The 23265-nt window shown below is 50.5% G+C and overlaps 2 protein-coding genes across 9 annotated transcripts; one reads left to right on the top strand and one right to left on the bottom strand.

Annotated features, from left to right (window-relative positions):
- The first annotated feature begins 336 nt into the window (after positions 1-336).
- ABCD4 (ATP binding cassette subfamily D member 4) lies at positions 337-12971 on the top strand. Of its 5 annotated transcripts, XM_072337666.1 has the most exons (19): positions 337-528; positions 614-738; positions 841-968; positions 1168-1307; positions 3704-3820; positions 4179-4304; positions 4867-4917; positions 7230-7324; positions 8014-8135; positions 9005-9096; positions 9266-9352; positions 9623-9831; positions 10117-10208; positions 10304-10340; positions 11172-11221; positions 11455-11507; positions 11809-11885; positions 12570-12685; positions 12837-12971. In XM_072337666.1, the coding sequence occupies exons 1-19, from the start codon at positions 482-484 to the stop codon at positions 12927-12929; spliced, it is 1857 nt and encodes a 618-aa protein (XP_072193767.1). In that variant the 5' UTR covers positions 337-481; the 3' UTR covers positions 12930-12971. The 5 variants fall into 5 exon arrangements, with proteins under 5 accessions (XP_072193767.1, XP_072193765.1, XP_072193766.1 ...); XM_072337664.1 differs by lacking the exons at positions 11455-11507; positions 11809-11885; positions 12570-12685; positions 12837-12971 and having other exon boundaries at positions 10304-11304; XM_072337665.1 differs by lacking the exons at positions 11455-11507; positions 11809-11885; positions 12570-12685; positions 12837-12971 and having other exon boundaries at positions 9626-9831; positions 10304-11304.
- LOC140252700 (acetyl-coenzyme A synthetase 2-like, mitochondrial) lies at positions 12927-23111 on the bottom strand. 4 transcript variants are annotated; one of them, XM_072337661.1, is made up of 15 exons: positions 23041-23111; positions 22317-22811; positions 20850-20946; positions 19768-19967; positions 19298-19473; positions 18618-18770; positions 17597-17744; positions 17262-17399; positions 17034-17126; positions 16497-16609; positions 15871-15997; positions 15116-15243; positions 14339-14402; positions 14133-14254; positions 12927-14045 (listed from the first exon to the last, which is right to left on the bottom strand). In XM_072337661.1, exons 2-15 carry the CDS (start codon positions 22627-22629, stop codon positions 13869-13871), a joined length of 2049 nt encoding a protein of 682 aa, XP_072193762.1. In that variant the 5' UTR covers positions 22630-22811; positions 23041-23111; the 3' UTR covers positions 12927-13868. The 4 variants fall into 4 exon arrangements, with proteins under 4 accessions (XP_072193762.1, XP_072193761.1, XP_072193764.1 ...); XM_072337660.1 differs by lacking the exon at positions 23041-23111 and having other exon boundaries at positions 22317-22921; XM_072337663.1 differs by lacking the exons at positions 18618-18770; positions 23041-23111 and having other exon boundaries at positions 22317-22921.
- Between the last annotated feature and the right edge of the window lie 154 nt (positions 23112-23265).

The raw sequence follows: 23265 nt of genomic DNA on the forward strand, positions 1-23265 counted from the left end.
GCCGTCACCCTGGAGCAACGACTGACGGAAAAGCAGCCCGCATGGCATAAAAGTCAATCACTGTGAGCCGATAGCACCGAGAGCTCCAGCAGCGGGAGAGAGCAGGGGAAGATGAGGGTGAGAGAGAAGTCCGTCTTTAAAGGCTGCACCCTTGGCTACGGATTGAGGTGCCGCGAACTTCGGCATTGCGCTGGAAGCGCCTGGCCCAGGGACGAGGGAGGGAGCAGCGGCTGAGAGCAACCCGAAGCGGACAGCCCGACGGGCAGCCCCGAGGGGAGCCCGGCCATCCCGGCTCGCCAGGAGGCGCTCCCGGCAGCCATGGCGGTGGGACGGCGCTCGCTGCGCTGCTCTGCGCTGCTCTGTGGTGCGGGCGCGGTCTGCAACGGGTTGCTGGGCTGCGCGGGGAGCTCGTGAATATTCACCGGATGGTGAATATTCGTGCACACGCGTGACGCGGCGCCCGGAGGCGGGCCGAGCGAGCATGGAGGGAAACGGCGCCCGGGCTCGGGGAGCCGGGGCCGGCAGCAGGTGAGGCAGAACGGGGCGAGTGCGGCGGGGTGCCGAGCGGTGCCGAGCTGACGGCCGGCTCTGCCGCTTCTTTGCCCCCTGCCAGGCCCCGGCCCCGGCTCGACCTGCTGTTCGTGCGGCGCTTCCTGAGGATCCAGGCTGTGCTGTTTTCCAAATGGCCCTCCCCGAACGTGCTGATGTTCCTGACGCTGCTCGGCGTGGCCGTGCTGGGTAAGCTTGGAGCGGAGAGCTGGGGGCTTTGTGCTCCTCGATCTCCCTCTGCCTTCCCATTGCAACGAGCCCTTCCCTTCCGTGCGTCCCTCTGTCCTGCAGAGCAGCTGGTTATCTATCAGGTCGGTGTCATCCCCAGCCAGTACTACGAGGTGCTGGGGAGCAAGGACTTTTCTGGATTCCAAACTCTGACTGCCATCGCGCTGACCATGATTGTAGTAAACTCCACGGTAAGACAGGCCGGGGGCTCGCTTACTCCCATTGCTCCTGCAGTGATATATGCAGGGTTATCCTTGATGAAGGATCTAGGCCTGCCCTGGCTTGTTGTGCACCTACACAGTCACTGCCACAAACTGCTAATTCCTGTTTTGTTTTGGGAAGTGTTTGTTCTGCTGGCTCATCCCATCTGTCCCCCTACCCTCGTTCCAGCTAAAAAGCTTCGACCAGTTTATCTGCAACCTGCTGTACGTGAGCTGGAGGAAATCTCTCACTGAATACCTCCACAAATGCTACTTCCAGGGCCAAGTCTACTACAGCCTGCACATTCTGCACGAGGACATCGATAACCCGTAGGTTGCCTGCAGCTTCTTTCAGCATCTTGTTTGGCTTCTCCTGAACTGTTCTTCACCTTTTTATGCCATTTCTGTATCTCTGGGTACATATGGGTTTAAGCCATAGGAACTGCCCCAGGTGGGAGGTGATAGAGTCTCCCCCATCACTTCTATCTGGACCGTTTTGCATGCAGGAAAATGGAGGATCATCAGAACAGAATTCTAGTGCTGCTATAAACCACACTGCAAAGTCAGCCCTCAGCACTCGGTGTGAAGTAGCATGGGGCCTGGCTGGAGGCAGAGAACACTACCTCACACAGCCAATGTGCTCGGGGCAGTCTCTGTCATTCAGTTTGAACTTCAACCACCAGAGTCTCCAGCTGAATACAGTTATTAGCACTTTTGAGTCACATCCAGGGGAGACTTTGTTTTGATGCTGTATTTCCTCTTCCCTGTTCCTAGGAAGGAAATGTCAGGGCTGAATTGAAATGTGAGAGAAGGGGAAATATTCAGTTCCTCGTGGTTTATCCAGCTTGCTCTTAGATCTTCTCTTAGTCCCTCTGTAGCAGCCTCTGGCACAGCCACAGCGAGGGAGAAGTTTTGCTTTTTGCATCATCCTGGTTGCTGCAGAGTTGCTCTTTTACTCAGGCTGTATAGGCAAAGTCAGACATCTCTCTTCCATGCAACAGCATGCTGACTGAGGCTGTTCAGCCTGTCCTCACACACAGGGCACTGCTGTCACAGTTATACAGTTTGAAGAGTTAAAGAACCTGCATTAGACATCACGTGAGAGGGAGGTGTTTTTTCCTGTCACCAAGATGTGTGATGCTTCCCAGGCAGTGTAGCACATTGGCTGTGTTTGAAGGGTCCTGCACACCCATCATTTCCTTTGGTTGGGGGAAGGAGAGGGCAGAGGCTCCTCATCACATGACTGTGCTGCCCAGGTTTATTTTTAACTAAGGAGTGTGTTCACATTGTGCAGTGAAATGCATGAGATAACCGAGTCTATCTGCTCCACAGCGATAGAGGCAGCTCTCCTGACCTTAGCAGATTAATAGTGTGGGGCTACCACAAAGCGTTCTTCTTTAACACCCTGCTTGTACTCAAACATCCAGTTTTACTGTTTAGTGTCTTTTTTGATGCCACTACAAAAATATTCCTTATGTTGTTGTGATGAGAAATTTTTCCATGCACCAGGTAGAGAATGGACTAGACAATGACGTGATACTTTTTAGTATGCAGCACAGACCAGACTAAGTGTTAGATGCGTTCTGCCATTCTTCTTTCCCATCCAGAAGGAATGAAATGTGAGCTTTGAGTGGCGTACAAACACTTGTGGTGCCTAGCAGGGCATTTAGGTTGATGTTTACGTGTCTTCATTGCATGTTGCTTAATAGCTTGTAAAAAAGTAATATTCTGCCATGAGTCTATTGCATGGGTTGAACTGTAACATAATGGTAACTGTTACAGTCTTAAAAAGGGAAAAAACATGACTTTAATGTCAGTCAAAATGGGAGCTGCCCCAGAATTGGATTGCTGTTGCAGATCAACAAAAGCTATTAGAGATGAATGTCCTTGTGTCTGTATCTGCACTAATGGCTAAGCAGTATTCCAGCCCTGTTCTCTGTTCTGGGCTATGGCATTCACAGTTGTCACCTTTCTGCTTGTGCTTAGAGGATCAGAGACTGAAGCCCTTACCCATGTTCTTTGGACACATCAGGCACTGAGGGAGTAAATATGCTAAAATCCTTTCAAGTTACCCCAAGCTCATCTTTTGCTCAGCAGTGGGGCAGATGGGACCTGGGGGTCTGTTGCCAACATGTCTGCTGCCAGTGGGGGGAGGAGGCTTTGTGTGCTTCTGCCTGCTCTTGTGGGGTGGAGCTGGGTGAAAGCACTTTCTTCTGTGTGGCAAAGGGACCAGCTACTGACTTAGGGGTGGCTTCAGTGGTGGACTTAACAAATCCCTTATAGCTTTTGAAGGCCTGTGCTACACTCTAACCAGTCCCAGTAGCTCTGGTGTTTGATATGTAGCACCAGGTTTGAGGATTAGCTGATGTTTTGGTAGTACAAGTGAAGGACCAGGGAGCAGGGAACAGGGATGCAGAACCCATAAGCACAGAGTGGACAGTGTTGCAGAGGGTGGAACAAGGGGTTAATAGAAGGATGGAGGTGAAGATAACAGGAGCTGTTTTTCCTGGGTGGCAGGAAAGCCCTTGGGCCATAATGAGCCATGGAGGTAGTCTCCTTGTGGGAGTCAGGCTGCAGGTCCCTCCCATGCAGAGCTCTTTTGATTACCCCTATCCTAAGTTCAGGTAGTGAAACAGCCTGGCATGTTCCCTGTTAGAGAGTTACTGTGCCCTGCGCTGACTGGTTCTATCTTGAAGGCTTTAATTGTACCTCTTTGTGTTGAGCAGGGACCAGCGGATCAGCCAGGATGTGGAGAGGTTCTGCAAGCAGCTCAGCTCCATGGCCAGCAAGCTTGTCATCTCTCCCTTCACACTGGCGTACTACACATACCAGTGCTTTCACAGGTAAGGACCCATGCTGGCCCTGCTTCATCTCCTTCCTATGCTTTTTTGGAGCTTGGTACCCGTGATTGGATGGTTTGACAGGATGATCATGGAGGCGTTTTCCACCTTGGTGATTCTATGATTCTGTGTTATAACTGCTGCTGCAACTCTGGGGGTGCTCTCATGTGTGGGTGAAGGGTCTCTGCACTTCAAAAGGACTTCTGCCTTGGGGCTTCTGGGGTGTGCAGTAATGGCCCCTAAACCACTGTGAAAGCAAAGAGAGGTGAGAGCTGAGGGCTTTGACTTCTTAAGCCCGGGGGGTGCTGGAGTTTCCTTTTGCTTGGTGTGTTATCTGACTTCTCTTTCTCCTCCTCTGTAGCACAGGCTGGCTAGGCCCTGTGAGCATCTTCGGGTATTTCGTCATTGGGACAATCGTTAACAAGGTATTGATGAGCCCAATTGTGTCTAAACTTGTGCAGCAGGAAAAGCTGGAGGGGGATTTCAGGTGAGTCACAGCAGAGTAGCATTTTCTCTGCTTTTTGGCAGCTCCTATGAGAGCCTCATTGTAGTCCCTGTTCAGTGCTATGCTTGCAGCTACTTCTCTTGTCCATGACACATTGTCAGCTGCTCCCCAGCTCAGAGAAACCTACCTGCTCAGGCCTGCCACAGAATCGGTGTGCTGAGCTCCAGCCACCATTTCTGGTGTTCTGTGTTATGTCAGGCAGTGTCCTTGGTACAGTCTCCTGATTTCTACTGCCTGTCACCTCTGCTAATGCTGTGGATGCACTGAAGAAAATTGCCCAAGGGGGAAGGGTTGCCTCAGGGCTAAGATAGGACAGTGAGCAGAATACCAAACAGATGTGTTGCTGAGGTGTCCCAGGATGATGTCACCTTGTGCCAAGGCTTGTTTTTCAGTGCCTTTTTGAGCCTGTTGAATATTTGTGGTGAGAGATGCCTCAGGTCATTGCTCTGATAGGTGCAAGATGAGTATATCTAGCAAGGCTGATGGCTGTATAATCCACTGTACACTTATGCACAATCCTGATGATGTTTTATGGATTGTTCAGGTTCAAGCACATGCAGATTCGTGTCAATGCAGAACCAGCTGCTTTCTATAGGTAAGTAGAAAAGAGATCCTGCCACCTCAGGGCATCTTTGGTGTGTGCTTGTACCCCAGAACTGCTGCAGCCTGTGTTTTCTACCCCCTCCATCCTGCTGCAGGTGCAGGGTTATAGATCATTTGCTCCACATCATAGTATTTTCCTGTGCATTCTGTGCAGTCTGCAGCAATGCTCCACAGCAACTGCAGATGACTAGTTGCTCTCTGCCTACTATCTAACAGTAGGCCCAGTATGGATTTGGTGCTGTCTTGGAGACTATTCCTGATGTTTTGCCATGATCCTTCCAACCTAGAAGATTTTTTGAGGTCTCATTGCATCTTGTCAGGAGGTTCTCTTGGGGGACTTTTTGCAGATTGCTTCTGGTCCCATCCTGCTGCTGCTAACCTGCATGTCTTCTGTGGGTGTGCTAGGTTTTTGCCTTGCTTGGTTATTTCTGCTTGCTTTTGTAGGTCAGCCTGTGCCCTGCCCCTCCCAATACAGTACTGCTGTTCTCTGAATTTGCTTGATGCCATTGACATCTGGCTGTAAACTAGGATCACAGTTCCCAGAGCTGTGCATGCAGTTGGCATCCCAGCAGCACCTTCACACATTGGGATGCGCTGCAGTGTATTGAGCTGCTGCTTGGAGCCTTTAGGGTGTTTCACAGACATGGCTAAAGCCCAGCAAAAGGGCCACAGTTTGTGTGGAGCATGTGTTGGGGTACCAGGTCAGTGGAAGGAGGTGATTGCTCAATTCTTATCACGTGTCTGCCTTTGTCCTGCCTGTTGTGCAATCGCACTTCTTCCAGGAATTTAAGAAAGCAGAGACTGCCCTATCTGTGGACTTTCCTGACTGATATTCATTTGCTTGTTCATGCTGTAGTGAATGAGCATTTCAGCTGTTACAGTGATCTCCAAGGTGCTTTGATTCAAAATCACTGATTTTGTAAAAATTAGCATGAAACCTTGATTTAATTAACATCAATCTTGTTTTGCACTGGCAATCTGCATTATTTTTTGTGGACAGGTTGGTTCTTAATGGTTGGTGTTAGTTTTTCCAAGAACAATCAAGAACAACCTCTGGTTCATCCCTCACTTAAGCTGCAGTGCTTTCCCTCACAGTTTTGTTTTTCCATTCTAAGTGGAAAATGAAACCTCAAACTAGAAAACCGTATGTCCAACTTCATAGGTAGAAAAAAATCCATATATTGGGAGTTTAATTGAGTCGCGCTAAACCAGACATTTTCATGATGTGAATCTTAACTAAAAACAAAGGACATTTTTAAGAGGATACGTTCTCTGAATCCTGCAAGAGGAGAATGTGTGGTGAGTGGCTCATTTGATTACCAGGCTTCCCTAGTCTATAGAAGCTGTTACATCTTGTCCTCTTGTACCTGCTGAACCACTGATTGTTTTGATGAAGGGAAAACAAAGATTGATCGTTGACACCATTTTATTCTTTTGGTTTTTGTTTCTCAACTTTTGGCAAACTTACTTTGAAAGTGAATGGGAAGAGAAACTGAAACAAATACAACAACTTCTCCATATCTGCAAAGAAATAATAGCTACCAAATGCTGGTTGTGCACTTGAGACACAAGTTGTGGTCCCTAGTGCCTGGCCTTTAACTCCCTGTGTCCTTGCTGAACGTTCAGTTCATCTGGAGTGAAACATAGAGCTTTATCTGCATTTTGCCACCTGAGGGCAGCCCAAACCTTGCAAATGAGAAGAAGGAGCTTCCACACTTCACTAAGGCAGCGAGTTAGAGCCAGGCTATGCCTCCTTGCTGCCTGCTTTGGGAGTGCAGGGCTGCTGGCAGTGCAGGCAGCAAGGGCATGGGAACTTCACTGCAAGCTCAGGTTGTGGGGGATCCACTGATGCTTTTGGGAAGCTCTTGGAAAAGGAAGGGCTTGGAGGCTGGGGTCACCCATACTGTTCGCTTGCTGTCAGCTCCTGGATTTGCCTCTGCCCTCTGCTTTCTGTCTCCAGATACGTAGCAGTATTGTCCTACTCTTCCAACCAGGCTTTGCTCTGAAAGTGCGTGTATCCTTGCTCAAGGCTCATACGTCCTACTGATGGTGTAAGGCCCTGCCTCACCTCTTTCTGTATGGGACAGAAATATCCATGGGTTCTGGAAGAGACATGCAGGGCTGCTCGTTTCACTCAGAGTTTGTGAAGATATCTTCAGGAAGGAGCTTATGGGTGTTCAGTTCCATCTCAACAAAGAGCTCGGAGGCTGCAGTGAGAGGCCCTCTTCAGGACTCAGTTCTACAGCCCACACCTTTACCCCATTGTGGCTCCTTCAGAAGTGATGGTGCAATCTTATTTTACAGGGCCGGGCAAGTGGAGCACATGCGCACTGACCGCAGACTGCAGAGCCTGCTGCAGACCCAGAAGGAGCTGATAGGCAAGGAGCTGTGGCTCTACAGTGAGTGGGGGTCTTTGGGTGGTGAACTGGGGCATATGGTAACTCCTAGATTTTGAGGAAGGAGAAGACTCTGTGAATGTGGTTGGAAGCTGTAGGATTTCTCTCCTATAAAGCTCGTCCCTTAAGTATAATTGCCTCCTAAAAATCTCCCTCCTCTCATTGTTACAAGGCCCAGGTCTGGGGGGCTAAATAGTGTCAAGACAGCTCTTCCTCATCTCTCCTGCATGGTGAACTTCTAAGCAGCATGAGAGGGGGAGAGCCCTGAGCACAGCTGTTTCTGTGGGACTTTTGGCAGCTTAAATCTTTCTATTTGTTGTGTGCTCCAAAGCAGACTTCATGGCCAAGTATCCCAGCCCAGAGCTTCCTTTTTGCCCTTTTACCCATCTCTCCAGAGCCAGCCAGTCCTCTAAAGAGCAAAAACAAGCAGAAAAAGTGGTTTTTATACCCCGGTAGTTCCCAAGCTGTGTCTGAGTGATATTTCTCCACTGTGGGGGCCATGTATTCTCATGTTTTCATCTCAGTGCTTGTGCTGTCCTGTAAGATGGGTTTTTATGCCCAGGTGCACCTTGAAAGGCTGAGACAAGATCTGGGTCTTCCTTTTGAGTGGGCTTCTGGGTTGCACTGGGGGCTGGTGGGGAGAGAGATTCCCACTCGAACTCACTGTCTCCTCTCCATGTGCTTCTGCCCAGTTGGAATCAACACCTTTGACTACCTGGGCAGCATCCTGAGTTACGTGATCATTGCCATTCCTATCTTTTCTGGGGTCTATGGTGACCTGAGTCCAACAGAACTCAGTGCCTTGGTCAGCAAGGTGAGCTACAGATCATATTCTACACTGGGCAGAGGTTGAATTGTGCTGCATGGGTTGTGCTTACTGACTGTATGGGGATCCTCGATGCCAGAATTGAGACAACACTAGGACTTATGTCTAATTTCATGTGGCTAAACCCTATTGGAGGGTGCACAGGCACTGAGGATGGAAGTTTTGTGTTGGGTTGGTGGCACTGGGGCTGACTAACCTGCAGCAAGTGACCTTGAGGATAGACTGACTTTGCTTATGGTGGCATGGAAATAGAAGCTTGTGTGTGATTAAGCTGAGGATTTAAAGTGCTTCCTAACTCATACTTCTGTATGTAAAAAGGGAGATTGGAATGTTTGGATTTTTGGTGCTAGGCCCATAAAGTGCTGCAGATTTGGGTTATGCCCATGGCTGCTGTCCATGGCCAGTTTTGAGACTGAGCTTTCTTGTGTTCACCCACTAGGCTGCTGGAGAGGAGTCTTCCCAGCCTGGCTTGTTTCTAGATACTCAAAACTGGCTTGTGATGGATAATACCGAAGTAAAAGTAGCTAAATGAGCACTGCAGGCTGAAACAGTCAGCTCTGAGCCACGTAGGGTGCTAAGGCATGGCTGGTGGCATGGATCTGTGTGACTGAGACAGGATGAGTTTGCAGACACCATCCCTGAGTGGCAGGAGGTGTACAGAGAACTGCTGTACAGAGCATGGAAGCCCTGTTCCATCTGAATGTGGCCATTTTCTCCTTTACTCCCCTTCATCCTTCTGGGATTGCTAACCCAGGTGGATGTCTGGTCTTTTTAGCTACCTTCTTGCAACCATGGGAGAGGGGGCAAGTTTCCCATGTCAGCGCTGATCCTTGCTTTGGTGCATGATTTTTCCCTAGAATGCCTTTGTTTCCATCTACCTCATCAGCTGCTTCAGCCAGCTTATAGATCTCTCCAGCACTGTGACCGATGTTGCTGGCTACACACACAGGTGAGCTTCTGCGTGGGCAGGACTCTGCAGGAGAGGTGAGTGTGAAACATGACTCTGCCCAGGTCTTTGCTAAATACGTAAGAAACACTTGTGAGTGACTGTGGACAAGGCAGGCAGTGAAGAGTACTGGAGTTGCCTCTGGTATTCATGGAACCTTTTGTTTGTCTAGGATTGGTGAACTGCAGGAGACCTTGCTGAGCCTTGGCAGAAAAGAAAATGAGAGCTACTCAGAAGCCAAAGCCTGGGACTCAGACAGGTGAGTCTACCCACAGCAGCATGTTGGCTTGCAGCTTACATGTCAGCCTCTTGGGCTGTCACTGGGTGGATGTGGCCCTTGGAGTTGCAGCCTGTTGCTTGCAGTTGATTGCAACTAGCAGCACAGTGCTCACTGTAACCTGGGATGCGTGTGGCAAGGCTAATATTACAGAGGCACGGGATGTCTAATGTGGACGGGAAGGTTCCTGGTCTTTACCAGCCTCAGAACTGTCACTTACCCCCAGATCTCTTTGTCTTTGTGGTGGTCCAGCAGTGAGTCTGGGGAGGACCCAGAGCCAAGTGATACAGCTTTCCTTCTGGAGCGAGTGACACTCTCAGTGCCATCCTCTGGCAAGCTGCTCATCAAGGATCTGAGCCTCAGGATCTCGCAAGGAGACAGCATGATGATCATGGGGAACACTGGCACAGGGAAGACATCTCTCCTGAGGGTCCTTGGGGGACTCTGGGAGAGCACACAGGGTAAAGACTGCAAGTTGCCATAGCCTTCTCTTCATCAATTAAGTCTGTCCTAGCTGAGTTTAGAAGTTGGCAGTGGGAAGTTGTGAGGCCAGTGTCATTTGTAATAGTGATGTGTCACCAATGCATTTGAGCTGCTCCTTCTCTGAATCACAGACTGCTCTGGCTCTCATTGCTTTGCTTTGTCTGGAAATCCACCTTTTCTGTGATTATGTTTGTTACTTCACGGGAGTGGCAGGTAGCTGCAAGCAGATGCTGCGGGCTTGTCATGAGCATGTCTCTGTGCAGGGAATGTCCAGATGCTGACCTGCTTTGGTCCCCGTGGAGTGGTGTTCCTGCCCCAGAGGCCATTCTTCACTGATGGCAGTTTGCGTGAGCAGGTGAGCCCTGGACCTGCTGCCTCTGAGTTTGTGCCACCACCATTTTGACCCTGATGTCCATCTTTGACATGACCTCTTTTTATTTGTTAAAACAGGTGATCTATCCTCTGAAGGACATCTATCCAGTTTCGGGTACATGGAAATTCATCAGAGCAATTATTTATCCCTGCCATTTCAACTCCATATTCTGTACCCAGTGCAGCTTCTCCTCTGCAGTACCCCATCAGGAATGCTCTGTTTCAGTTTTGTTGCACTCTGCTTTTCCCTGGAAGATTCACTTTCCTATAGCTTTGGATTGGCTTTGCATTCCTTCCGTTTTGAGGAGAACACAATCTGTTTATACACTGAGGATAGGCTGGCAGTACTCTGTATGTTGTACCGTGATATATGATATGTGTTCGGGCACCCTGCTGATTTCTAAACGTGCTGCTGGAATACATCTGATCTGTCTGGTACAACCTGCTTTTTGGAAGCCAGATTTGCCTTTATCTCATTTTCCACACACCTCTGGCTTTCTCTGTTCCTCTTTTTCAGCTGAGGTCTCGTGACCTTACATGTTGTCAAGGTCAGACCATGTGTATATTTTCTCTCCCCTGCCTGCTTCCCAAGCCAAATCACACCTCAGATTTTAATCTGCTACATCTTATGGATGTCCAAGTTTCAATTTCTCTCAGAGTGAAGCCTGGACCCTTGTATTCTGGGTCTGTCTGTCTGTGCCAGGCCTCAGGTGTATCTGTAGAGCCCAGCCATATCCTGGTGTGCTGCTCACAGACATGGCTTAAGGTGGATCAGTTTTTGGGAGCCCTCTATGTGCCAAGGCTCAGGACTTGATACATTTAAGTGGTTGAGTGTGCTATGCTGGACCCCAGGAGCTTCTCTAAACCTTCCTCTTGTCTGAACAGTTAGTTTTTGGAGCAATGGTCTCCACTGATGTTTCCTGTACTTACACACTTTCTCCCCTAGGATCCGCAGGTGATGAGAGGATTGTGCAGTTTCTGGAGCTGGCAGGGCTGGTGAGTCCTTGGTGGCATTGCTGCCACCTTGACTGGTGCTACCAGAGAAGGAAGAAGGAATGAGATATTGTGGCAGCGCAGCATGACCACACACTGGACACAGGCAGGGAATGGTCAATAGTTGGGATGGGACCATCTGTGGGAGTAGGCAGAGAAGTGACTTCAGTTCAAGTGGGAGAAGAAAGATAGTAATTCTTAGGTCTGTGTTCACGAGGCTGCTATGCTCTCTGCAGACCGATTTGCTGGCAAGGGCTGGAGGACTGGATAAGCAGGTGGACTGGAACTGGTAAGACTGCACACTGTTTGTGTGAATTTATATGATCTCTGTGGTTGGGGAGCTTCTAAGCAGTTGCATGTTGCTGCTGGTCTTAGAAGCATCTTCTGTGTTCAGTTGTGTCTTGTGGGAGGCATGCAGTATTCAGGGCTGAAGGAATTATGCCCCAAGCATCAATTTCCACAGCAGCAACCATGCTGCTGTGCAGGAAAGTGATTGTACATAGGGGTGCAGAGCTAGTGCCAATGTGGAGGGGGAGCACAAACAAGATGTTTTTGTTGAGGGAGATGTTTGAATTTTGTCCCTGCTGCAGGTATGACGTCCTGTCCCCAGGGGAGATGCAAAGGCTTTCATTTGCACGGCTCTTCTACCTTCAGCCAAGATACGCAGGTGAGTGAGCAACTAGAGAAGAGAGGCAGGGCCTTTGGCATAAACAAAAGCTGGCACAGAAGCAGCTCATGAATGTGCTTGGCTATAGTGGTGATTTTAGGTAGCATAGCACAAAGGATTCAGAAGTGAAAATGCTTCTTTATCTGTTTGACGGAACCAAGAAGCTCATATTTGTAGATGGGTCCAATTCTTTACATGTTTAGATTGCTGAGTAGCTGCTGGGGGGCTGTTGGAGGAGTTGTCAGGGGTCAATGTGGGTGAACAGAGCTGTGTTAGCAGCAAGAGCTACATCCTAGCTCTTGCTCATCCATATGTTTACATCCTGCTCTTCTTCTGAAGCCTGCAGCACTGCCCTGTGCTGTCTTGGGAAGGTAACGCTTTGGCTATCACAACTGTGTGAGGGCAGTGCAGCAGTGTGCAGCTTTTAAGGAAGCTGAATGAGGCAAAACGGTGTTGTTTGGGTGGACTTGAGGGCTTAGGAGGAAGGGGAGCCTTCCCATGTGGCTGACAGCAGTTGTGTCAAAGTTGAGGTCATAAAGCTTCTCCTCACTTGCCTTCTGCACGAGCTCTTCCTGAACTGCACTTCATTTGGGAAATGTTCTCAGCAGTCACTACTCTACTGCCCAAAAGATGATGACACGCTGGGAGGGGAGGTACGTGTGGAGCTTACAACTTGTCTCTCAGTGCTAGATGAAGCCACCAGTGCTCTGACAGAAGAGGTGGAACACGACCTGTACCGTGTGTGCCTTCAGCTGGGCATGACTCTGATCAGCGTGGGACACAGGGCCAGCCTGGAGAAGGTGAGATAGGGAGCAGTACTCCATGCCTTGGGGCAAGGTGAAGAAAGGAGGGCATCTCTGGTGAGCAGAGGGAAACAAAAGTCTGGAGAGCTGCATTACAGGAGGGCATGCCCTAACAGCAGCAACTCACACCTGTTACACTGAATTGCAGTTCCACAGCTGGATTTTGAAACTTCATGGAGGGGGAAAATGGGAACTCATTCAATGTAAGAAGATGAAGCAGCTTCTATCCTGGGAAGAATGACAACATATCCTAGTCTGTCCAGCCACACAAACTAGACATACCTGGGAGATCTCTAAACAGCGGACATGGAGCTGCAAAACTGTCAGCAAGAGATTCAGTTGGTGCAAGACCAATTATGAAATTTGCTGATGGACACAGGGTTAAGTCTGAACTTATACCAGGACCAGCAGACATGTCCCACTGATGAGAGAAGGGGTTGGGCTGCTAGGTTGCCAAAAAAGAAAAATAAGCTTGCGCTGCCTCATGGCATTGAGGATGCAGCACTGCGATGCTAGGACAGAATCTGGTATTCTTCTGTCTGTGCCTTGCTGGGACCTCTGCCTCTGGTGCTACAGACTTGGCTTCTGAGCCTCTGGCTTCCCAAGCAACAGGTAAGGAATGAATTGTAATAAAAGAAAAATACTGGCACAGAAAAGAACATGACTGTCATCTCCTTACGATACATAATAACAGATCAAATAAACACTTTTGTATTAAAATCTGGGGTTGGCTATCCAAAGATGTTTCAGGAGAAGAACCAGTATGCGTTAACCAGGTTTCTGCCTCTTTTTCCTTTTACTCTTTGCTTTGGAGGAGTTGTTTATGTATTGATAGTGCTCTTGGACTAGACAAGTGATGAAGAGCAAAGCAGCGATAGGAATAATACACCTACCTATGGCTGGTCAGTCGCTTTCTGCAAAGCTACTACAAGGCACAAGGAACCCCAAGGATTTTGGTCATCTGTTCTTAGGGAGCAAACAGAGCTCCCCCCTTACTGTTCTGCCTGTTCTCTCCCCTGTCTCCTTTGTGCATATGGAGGCAGAGCTCTTGAGGGTCTCTCAGACTGCACCTGGAGGTATAGTCTGAGCACTTACTGGGCAACAGTTGCTCAGTGACATTTCTGGACCCGACCCTGGTTCTGTAGTGAAGGAGCCAGAGGTGGCTGCTGGATGAGCCACACTAGCAGCTCTTCTGCCTCTCCACAAGGTGCTTGTGTCCCTCTATGATCTGCTGCACAGCATCGTGGTCATCTAGGGTGGTTAGGTCCCCAAGCTCACTGGCTTTGTTCTCAACAATCTTCCTCAGCACCCGCCTCATAATCTTCCCAGAGCGTGTCTTGGGTAGTCGGTGTGTGACCTGGGCAGGGAGAAGTAGATTTGATAGCCAAGAGAAAGGAGGTAGCCAGGCTGCAGGGATGGGTCCTGGTCAGCCTGGAGACGTTACCTGAATGTACTCTGGAACCGCATACTTAGCGATCTTCTTGGAGATCAGCTCCCGTAGCTCAGCAGCAAGAGTTTCCTCCATGTACTTGCTGTCCTTCTTCAGCACAATGAACACATAGGCTCCTGGCAGAAGGACTACTGTTACAGACCACCACGAGCAGTGTGGCCCTGCAAGGTATTTCAGGTGCAGGAAAGCACGCATCTCACCTTCTCCCTTGATCTCATGCGGATAGCCAATCACAGCAGACTCTGCCACTGCCACATGGTGGTTCTGAAACAGAACAGGGGTGGAGTTCATAGCTACTGCCTTGGAATTCCCTTGATCCCTCCACTGCAGTCAGGGAAGGGCCTCTGATGACCTTTGCCCCATCTTCAGTAGATCTCTGCAAACTTATCTCCCCCTACTCCAGCTGCTTTAAGCTTGTACCTTCAAAGCCCTGCTTGTGTGCCTCCAAGGCTGCTCCACCAGGTCCCACAACTTTTATATAGTTTCTATAGTTGACCTGAAGTTGCTTCCAGAAACGTGCTTGGCTGCTACTCTGGGATTCATCCCCTCAGAGCATGAGACTAATCAGCCTCTGCTGCAGAGAGAAGAGAGATGGAGTGTGGGACTAGCTGAGCTCAATACCTCAAGCCAAACGAGACCAACTAAATTGAGCTGGCTGAGGGGAGAGCTTAGTGCTGAGCTTCATGCAGCTATAGCATACATACTCAGGAGCATCCCTGAGGGGAAGAAAAGGCCTAACTAACCCTTGCTAAGGTGATGTCAGCATTGCCAGGCTTGCGGCTTTACATTAGGAACAGTCTGAGTCAGGAGGAGAGCAGGGAAGTGGAGGAAAGGAATTGTTCCCTCAAGCAGCAGTGGTCTAACACTGCTCCTGGTGGCTCCAGCAGCACCACGGTTCTGGCTTGGTGTTTCAGAGGCTTCCCTGAGCATCACCACTACAGCCCCACCACTCCTGGGACAGCTTTATCTACTCTTACCACAACATCCTCCATCTCTGCAGTGCCCAGCCGGTGCCCACTGATGTTAATGATGTCATCCAGCCGTCCTGTCAGCTGGTAATAGCCTTCACTAGTGCGATACACACCATCCCCAGTGAAGAAGAACCCTGCAGGGGCCAAAACCGTGTTTTAGTTGCTTGTTACAGCAAGAACATGAGCTGTGAGCCAGTTGCGTTCCCAACTTGACAACTTCTTTGTCAGTACCAGGTCTTGTGGCCTCTACTCCTTTCTTTCAAGTGCTCAGGGATAAGATAGGAACCTTCACTGCTTTCTGCCTGTCTCAGTACCTGCTCCATTATCAGGCTCTTTCCCTAATTCTGCAGTATGTTGGCTAAAGATCAACCTTTCTCACCCCTACAAGCCAGGAACACCTCAACGCTGTGCAGGCACTTGTGCAGCTGCTTATCTCCTTCATCTGGACCTGCTCAGTGCCTCTGGGTGAGGATCAGCAGCTGGCAGGATTTGCAGGAGGAAAGCACCAAGAGGTGCTAGTGAGGATTTAGGGGGCAGGAGGAAAAAATACAGTCCTAAAAAAGCCTGTGATCAAATAGCAGGGGAGGGAGGAAGACCCATTCCCTTGGTGATGCTGAGCTCTCCGTCATGGGGAGATGCTGAAAGTCTGTGGAACAGCAAAACCAGCTTCCCCTAGTCCTTCCCCACATAGAAAAACCAGCAGTCAGACTGAAGTACGCTTCACCAAGCACCTCCTTGAGGACTTTGTGTATTACTCTTACCTGGATAAGGAGCCAGGTAGGTTTCCACAAACCTCTTATGGTCGTTATAAATGGTTCGTGCCATACCTGGCCAGGCTTGTGAGATGCAAAGGGCTCCAGAGACATTATTTCCCAAAAGGACGTTTCCCTGTAAAACAATTGCATTTTAATAACCACAGTGAGGGAAATCAGGCTGTTCAACCATTGCTTATTTTTACTACTGTAGTAATAACCCCATAGGGGAAATGCCAAGGAAGACAGTGAGGACAGTCCTGTGCCCCAGCTCCAAGGGACAAGACAAGCCTCTTCTGCAGCCATCCCCAGCCAACTGCACACTATACTGGGCCGCAGGGCCCTACCAGGGAGGTTATCTGTCCCTGTACAGCTACCCCAGCAGGTTTTTGAGCCAGGAAGCCTCAGCAGAGCCCACCTCGTCAGAACACAGAGCTAGGAAACAACACATCTATGCTGCTTGAAAGAGGTTGTCACCAGCTTTGACGTTAACCTATTTTCAGTAAAGAAGGCTGCCATTTAGCAGAGGTGAGAGGAATGATGTGCTTACACATCTCTTTTCAAGAAGTACAGCCTAGAGGCAAGCACAAGAAAATGAGCTGAACTGGCAGCTGGGCTGAAGGCTATAAATGTACCTTATCATCCAGTACAGAGGGGCTGATGCCAAAGAAAGGTCTCATGGCCATGCCTGGGAGGATCTCATCTCCAGGGTTAGAAGGACGGGGTGAGATACAGATGCCTCCTGTTTCTGAAGGAAAAAAAAAACAATGCCAAAAACCCCTCTGTAATGCATATCAAAGCTAGAGAAAGAGGAAGGCCAGATAGTACTGTTTGGACATCAGCCTTTGCCCTGGATCTCAGTGTACCCTACCAGTCACAGGCAGGGTCAGGGTTTGCCGGTGAGCTGAGGAAGGATCTCTGCACATTTAGTTCAGCTGAGGTCAGATCCCTTTGGTCAACTCCCCCATGTTTCTCTGGGTTTGCTTTCATCTCTATCGTGTTTAAATCTTGATTATGTTTTGGTGTCCATGACCCCTTGTTTCAAGGGGTTGCTTGTACAACCATGCCAGTAACCACTGTTCCCGTTTAGCCAGCAAAACAGCAGGTCACTCTTAGAACCTGGCAGAAGTGAAGCTGGCCGTGCCTGGAGCCAGGGCCAATACGCATCTCACCTGTTTGCCACCACGTGTCCACAACAGGGCACCGTGTCTCACCCACCACACGGAAATACCACTCCCATGCTTCCTTGTTGATGGGTTCACCCACTGCAAGGGGTCAGAAAATGGGACAGAGCCTGGGTAAGGTCATAATCACAGCTTCCGAGGAGCAGCTCAGAGCCACCTCCAAACTATGTGGTTTCTCTACCTCCTGCCAGTCCAGTCCATGCCACCAGCACTCACCTGAGCCAAGAACCTTGAGAGAGGAGCGGTCGTATTTCTTCACCCATTCATCACCATATCTCAGGAGCAGACGAATGGCAGTTGGTGCCCCATAAAACTGATTAATTTTTAACCTCTCTACTGTTTCCCAGTAGCGTCCTGGAACACAAACAGAGCCATTAACCACTTGCACATGTACCCCAGCCTCAGACCAAGGGAGAGGAGGTGAGAACAAGAGTTCCCTGACCCTCAGCTAAACTAACTCCCATGAGCTGGCACCAAGGCCACCAGCCCCCCTGCCTGCTATGGACCTTGCAGGGTGGCTGCGCTACATCCCCTCAACACTTCTCACTCACCAGGGTTGGGATGGACAGGAGTGCTCTCAAAAAGGACTGTGGTGCCACCATTGCAGAGGGGGCCGTAGACAACATAACTGTGCCCTGTGATCCAGCCAATGTCTGCCACACAGCCAAAGACATCCCTGTCCTGATAGTCAAACACGTACTGCAACATGAAGGAGAGACAGTGAGGGGTGCAACCTAGAGGCAGGACCTCCCCTGGGCAAGGGGCACAAGCTCTAGTTTTAGCATCCTTCTGCCTTCCCACCATTCCAATACATGTTAGGCAAGGCTGAATAAAGCATCCTGAAACAGCAAAACTGGAGACCTTTCTGTGTAAGGATGGTCCCTCCACACCTTAGCAGGAGGGATCGCAGGAAGGAGAGGACCTTTGGCTGCAAATTACAGCAGCAGGACATGAGACCGGCCCAGCAGAGGGCAGAACTGAAAGCCATCAGACTGGCAGCAGCACATCATCCTTCATTTTGTTTGCTCAGCACCAGAAACACATGCTGCCAACTCCATGTGTGGGACAGCTGGAAGCTGGGTTCTCCAGGGCCTCAGGCATTCCAGAGGGCTTGTAATGGAAACTTCCCTGCCCTGGTCTGTCTTCTTATTTATTTACTAAAAATCAATCGGTAGCAACAGTCTGTCCCATCCAACAGAGCAGTATTTCATGCCAATCCTGTGTCACTGTTTCCAGCATTCCTGAGTGCTAACATGGGCACATGCATCTTGCTCCCTGCTTTTCCACCCCAGGACAGCAGTAAGGCTGAGCAACACACCCAATGATTTGATCCTAGATTGAGGCAGTAAAAAGAAGGAGGAAAACCAAGATGGCAGCTTGGAGGAGTATGTATTTGAGAGCCCCAGTGCAGGAGAACATGTTGCTGTTCCTCTCTACCTGTATGTGGATGTGCCAGGCTTCTGTCCTGCTTTGCTATGGATAAAGATGAGATCATTGAGTAACAGGATGGTCCATCCCTGTGCTGCCTATGAATAGCTGGCTCATGAGCACTGCGCGCATAGGGTTCATTACCTTGTGTGTGAGAGCAGCAAACAGGAGGTAGCCAGCCTGGGAATGAACCAGGCCCTTGGGCTTGCCTGTACTGCCAGATGTGTAGAGAAGGAACAACATGTCTTCGCTGTCCATGGCAACAGGCTCACAGTATGTATCCTCCTTCATCATCTCCTGCAGGAGTCAGCACAGCAATTCCCACTCAAGGTCCTCCCGCTCAGGGTCTTACAGGCTCCCTGTGCTGTTTCACAGGCCCCCAAGCCTTTCTCTGCCACCCACACCACCTATTCCCACCACTCCATCCTTCCCTTCCTCTGTGTCTCTTCCCCCCCTTCCTCCTGAGCCTGAACTCCCTCGCCTTGTGGAGCTGGCAGACGCTCTCCTCCATCAGAGCAGACCTGCTGAGTAAGAGCCAGCTATTTTTACACAGCCACTTTCCTGCTCAGCACAAGAGCCTTCCAGAAAGCCTTTCGAGTACAAACTGCTTTCAGAACTGATGAGCAAAGGCTGTACATTGCCTGCCCAACAGCACAGGTGCTGCGGGAAGCTACCAGTTATCCCTTCTGGGAAACACATGCAGCTCCCACTGCTGCAGGACAGTGATCACTCTTTGCTTCAAGATGAACTCTTCCCATCCTGCCCTGATCCCAGCACCTGAGCAGTACCCAGAGGAGTGGCAGAAGCCCCAGACAGACCCTCACCTCCTCCAGCAGAACATCCAGGGCTGTCATAGGAAGCTGGTTGTCCGTCCTCATGGACACGAGGACACGTTTCACTCCTGGGCACTGCTTCACAGCCTGGTCCACTGTTTTCTTCAGCTCCACAACCTTGCCACCTCTCAGCCCCTGGTTCACTGTGATCACCGTCTCTGACTGGGCTGCAGAAGGCAGAAGAGCCACATAAGTACCTGTGCCCTTCCACAGGGCACACACCAGCCTGTCTCTACCGAGCACTCTTCCCGTGGGCTGAAAGACCCCTGCCATTTCCTGAAATGCTGCTACCTGCTCTATGGCCATGCAGCACATGACATCCCCCTGTCAGCACAGATCCGTAGCAAGCCTGCACCTTGGCCAGGCTCATTCCCCTGAGCCCCCAGCTGCCAAACCAGCAAGCTCAGTGCTGACCCCAAATGGCAATACTGGATGTGTCCCTGGTCCACATTGGCTCTTACCGTCTCGAATCCTGTCTGCCAGGGACTCTGCACTGAACCCAGCAAACACTACGGCGTGTACAGCCCCTATTCGGGCACAGGCCAGCATGCTGGCCACTGCCAGTGGGCACGGGGGCATGTAGATTGTCACCCTGTCACCTCGTTTCACCCCCAGCCGTTTCAGGGTGTTGCTCAGGCGGCACGTCATCTCCAGCAGCTCCCTGCCCAAAGAAGCAACACATAGTTAGGGACTTTCTTGCAAATCCACCTCAAATGCACAGAGCTGGGGGTGCCCCAACTTCCCAAGGCTCTAAAGCCACAGGTCTGCACTTCATTCCTCAGCACCCTGTGTGGGAAGTCCTTGGGGAGAGCTGTAAAATTGCAGTGGGAAGGGAGTAGGAGACCATCACCAGATATGGGCTGTTATTTATAGCAAATAAGTTAACCGGAAGGGTCTGTGTGCAGAGCCTGGCACTGCCACTAACAACAGCAGAAGCCAGCCCTGGGACCAGTAACAGCCACCAGCAATCTCTATGGGTCAGCCAGTCCATGATGCCTCTACTGACTTTTCCAGTGACAACCTACCCATTTCTCATCAGCCCCTACAACAATGGGAGTGGCGCGCTCTGCCCTGCAAGGCCAGGGGCTTGCAAGAGGAGTCAGACATCTCTCCCCAGCAAATAAAAATGGGCCTTGTGCTCAGTTATAGGTGGGGAGGTCAAATCCTCCAGAGCTCTGCCTACCAGCGAGAACAACAGCTGTAGGAAATTATGAGCAAAACATCTCTGCCTGAAACAAGAGCTTGGCTGTCAGTGACTCATTTCATGGAAGGTCTCTCTACAAAAGGAGGTTGGCAGACCCTGCCAGCCCAAGCTCCTTGGCAGAGTATTCATCTCTCAGTCACCAGAAACCTTGGCAGGGACCCCATAGGGATGACCAGGAGACAGGCTAATGCTTCAGAGTAGCACAGGCAGGCCAGCAGCCCACACACTGGTGACCCAGTTACGGGAAGGGATGCTGTGTCCTCTTGCAGGATGAATAACAGCGAACCAGGCCCTTGCAGCGTGTGCATGTCTCACATATGCTCAGAGGTATGCACTGACCTGTATGTGACCCGCACCTCCTCTCCTGGTTCATCCTTCTCCCAGATTAAGGCCACTTTGTCTGGGGCTACATGGACATGTCGGTCCAAGCAGTTCACTGGAAGAGATGACCCAGTATCACTGCCAGAACTTCCTGCTCCCAGTGGCACAGCCCCTGCAGGTACCAGCTGGCAGGTCACAGGCACCCTAGCCTGTTGCACTCCTCAGCGTCTCAGTGCATATTAATCTCCATTATCAACATTCCTCTTAACTACAACCTAACACAGGCTGGTGCAGGAATGGTCTTAAATCCCTTGGAGGTCACATCCCTAGTGCCAGCTGTGGGCCTCAGAAGGCTTGGTAAACATTAACTTGACCACTATTCTGTCCTTGCTACAGCCTCCACAGTGAAACATGGCTATCTTTTTAGTAGCCATGCTCCTAAATAACAGATGTAGGAAGAGAAGAAAATCTGCGCAAGAAGGATGCAGAGTATGAGACAAAGTAGAGCCATCCACACACAGCACTGGCCTCCCGTGGACACTGAGGCATTCAGCCTTTGGATGCAATTCTTCAAGGAAAAGTTGCTTGCACCTCTGGCTATAGCATACCCATCAGAAACCTCGTCACACTCCGTATTTTCCTTTCTTAGATTACCTGCTACTGAGGTCATGGGATGATGCAACAGCCCGTCTGCATTTAAAAATACCTTTTTCTCCTGAACACTTGTAGATCTGCAGGAGGAAAAGAAGCAAACCAACAGCCCAGGAGTGGGAACAGGAAAATCTCCTGTTCCCCTGCCCAAATACACACAAGACCCAGATTTGGAGAGATTTGTTGCGTACTTTGAACTCTAGGATTCTGAACAGCACTGCAAGCAGGAACACCGTGATACCAGCCCCTTCTTTTCCTCTGGTAAGCACCCTTTTGCAGTAGGGAAGGGCATCCCATGACTATGAGAACCAATGGGACTTTTTGGGAAATTCCCTTACTCTAGCACTTCTCGCTTCTCGGGCCACAGCACTTCATAGGATGGCATCTACAGACATTTACAACTACTCTTAGATTGGAAAAGATCCTTAACATCATCATCTCCAACCATCAGCCTGACATTACCAAGTTCACCACTAAACACATCCCTAAGTGCCACAGCTACACATCTCTTAAATATCTCCAGGGTCTGTAGTCCCCTGACTTCCCTGGGCAGCCCAGTCCAACGCCTAAGAAATTCTTCCTGATATCCATCCCACACCTCTCCCGACAAAACTTGGTGCTGTCACTGGATTCCCATGGGCTAAAGATCAAGTGTCCACCCCCTCCCAGTATACAGAGAAGGCAGAGAACCCCCTCCCATAAGACAACCTGCAGGCAGGCCTTCCATCCAGCAGCCCTGTCTCCTGGATAGGGTAGGAAGCACCCTCCCTCCCCATTTCACCCTCAGCTAAACTGTGAGGCACCAGGTCCCCGTGGGGCTCACTGCCCCCTCACCTGCCACATTGAGCTGCCCTCCCAGGAACCAGGCAGCCCGGCCCTGGCGCAGGTCACAGTCCTGAATGGAGTGGAATGGGGTGATCCATGTGAGCCGGCTTCTTGCCAGCATCCCCCAGAAGGCATCCCCCTGCTCCACCGATGTTTTGTACAAGCTCTGGTGATCCCGGGCTCCAGGGAAGGAGGCAGCTTCTGGCATGTAGGCGGTGAGAGGACCCTGGCTCCAGGACCGAACTTTCATCAACCCACAGAGACATCTGGAAGCCCAGGGAAGAGCTCTGGGACAGTAAGCCCTAGTTAGCAGCCAGGCCATAGTCTCAGTGCAGCAGGCAAGCTTCAACCTCTTCCCAAGGAGATGGGTACTCAGAGTCCTGTCAAGTTGCACCCCTGTGGAAGCTGCAACCCAGACAGAGCCCCTGTCCTGGGAGCCCAGGGCACCCCTTGTCTCCGGCACCTCCTCACTGGTGGGACAGCACAGGGAAAGAAACCCAATCTCTTTTAGAGAGAGAAAAAGGGGTGGGCATTAGAACTATTGGACTGAAAATAACCTTCATGCTAATCTGAGTCCTGCCAGCCTTCCCTGGATAGCAGCCAGCTGCAGCAGGCACTTGGGCTGCCCGTGGAACCAGGAGCTGGGCCAGACTGCCCCAGCTGCTCCCCAGGTTTATCTCCTGCAGCTGTCACCTGGATGGGATACCCCACCTCTCTCCTGCTGGGCACACACCTTTTCTCCACGAAGCTGGGCTGGGCTCTCTACCTCTTCTAAGCACTGCAGAGCTGCTTGTAGCAGCACTAATCGAGGTCTTGGTGAAGCAGGCAGCTGGCTTGGGTGAAATACTGCAGCCCATCTCCTCACTCTGAGATCCCCAGCACCTGTGTAGTGGAGCAAAGCTGCTCTCTGCCCATTACAGCTTTCTTCTGCCCTCCTTTCCTTAAAATCCAGCACCTC

The sequence above is a fragment of the Excalfactoria chinensis genome, chromosome 5, assembly GCF_039878825.1.
Source record: "Excalfactoria chinensis isolate bCotChi1 chromosome 5, bCotChi1.hap2, whole genome shotgun sequence".
In the NCBI taxonomy this organism is placed as follows: Eukaryota; Metazoa; Chordata; class Aves; order Galliformes; family Phasianidae; genus Excalfactoria; species Excalfactoria chinensis.

What these genes read in the sequence shown, in the direction of transcription:
- ABCD4 (XM_072337664.1), top strand. Translation starts at nt 482, where the DNA reads ATGGAGGGAAACGGCGCCCGGGCTCGGGGAGCCGGGGCCGGCAGCAG. An exon ending in GAACCAGCTGCTTTCTATAG is followed by an intron (nt 4,918 to 7,229) that starts GTAAGTAGAAAA and finishes CTTATTTTACAG; the next exon opens with GGCCGGGCAAGTGGAGCACA. An exon ending in ATGGCAGTTTGCGTGAGCAG is followed by an intron (nt 10,209 to 10,303) that starts GTGAGCCCTGGA and finishes TTGTTAAAACAG; the next exon opens with GTGATCTATCCTCTGAAGGA.
- LOC140252700 (XM_072337661.1), bottom strand. Translation starts at nt 22,629, where the DNA reads ATGGCCTGGCTGCTAACTAGGGCTTACTGTCCCAGAGCTCTTCCCTGG. An exon ending in GAGGTGCGGGTCACATACAG is followed by an intron (nt 19,968 to 20,849) that starts GTCAGTGCATAC and finishes TTCTTTGGGCAG; the next exon opens with GGAGCTGCTGGAGATGACGT. An exon ending in TTGCTGCTCTCACACACAAG is followed by an intron (nt 17,745 to 18,617) that starts GTAATGAACCCT and finishes TTCATGTTGCAG; the next exon opens with TACGTGTTTGACTATCAGGA.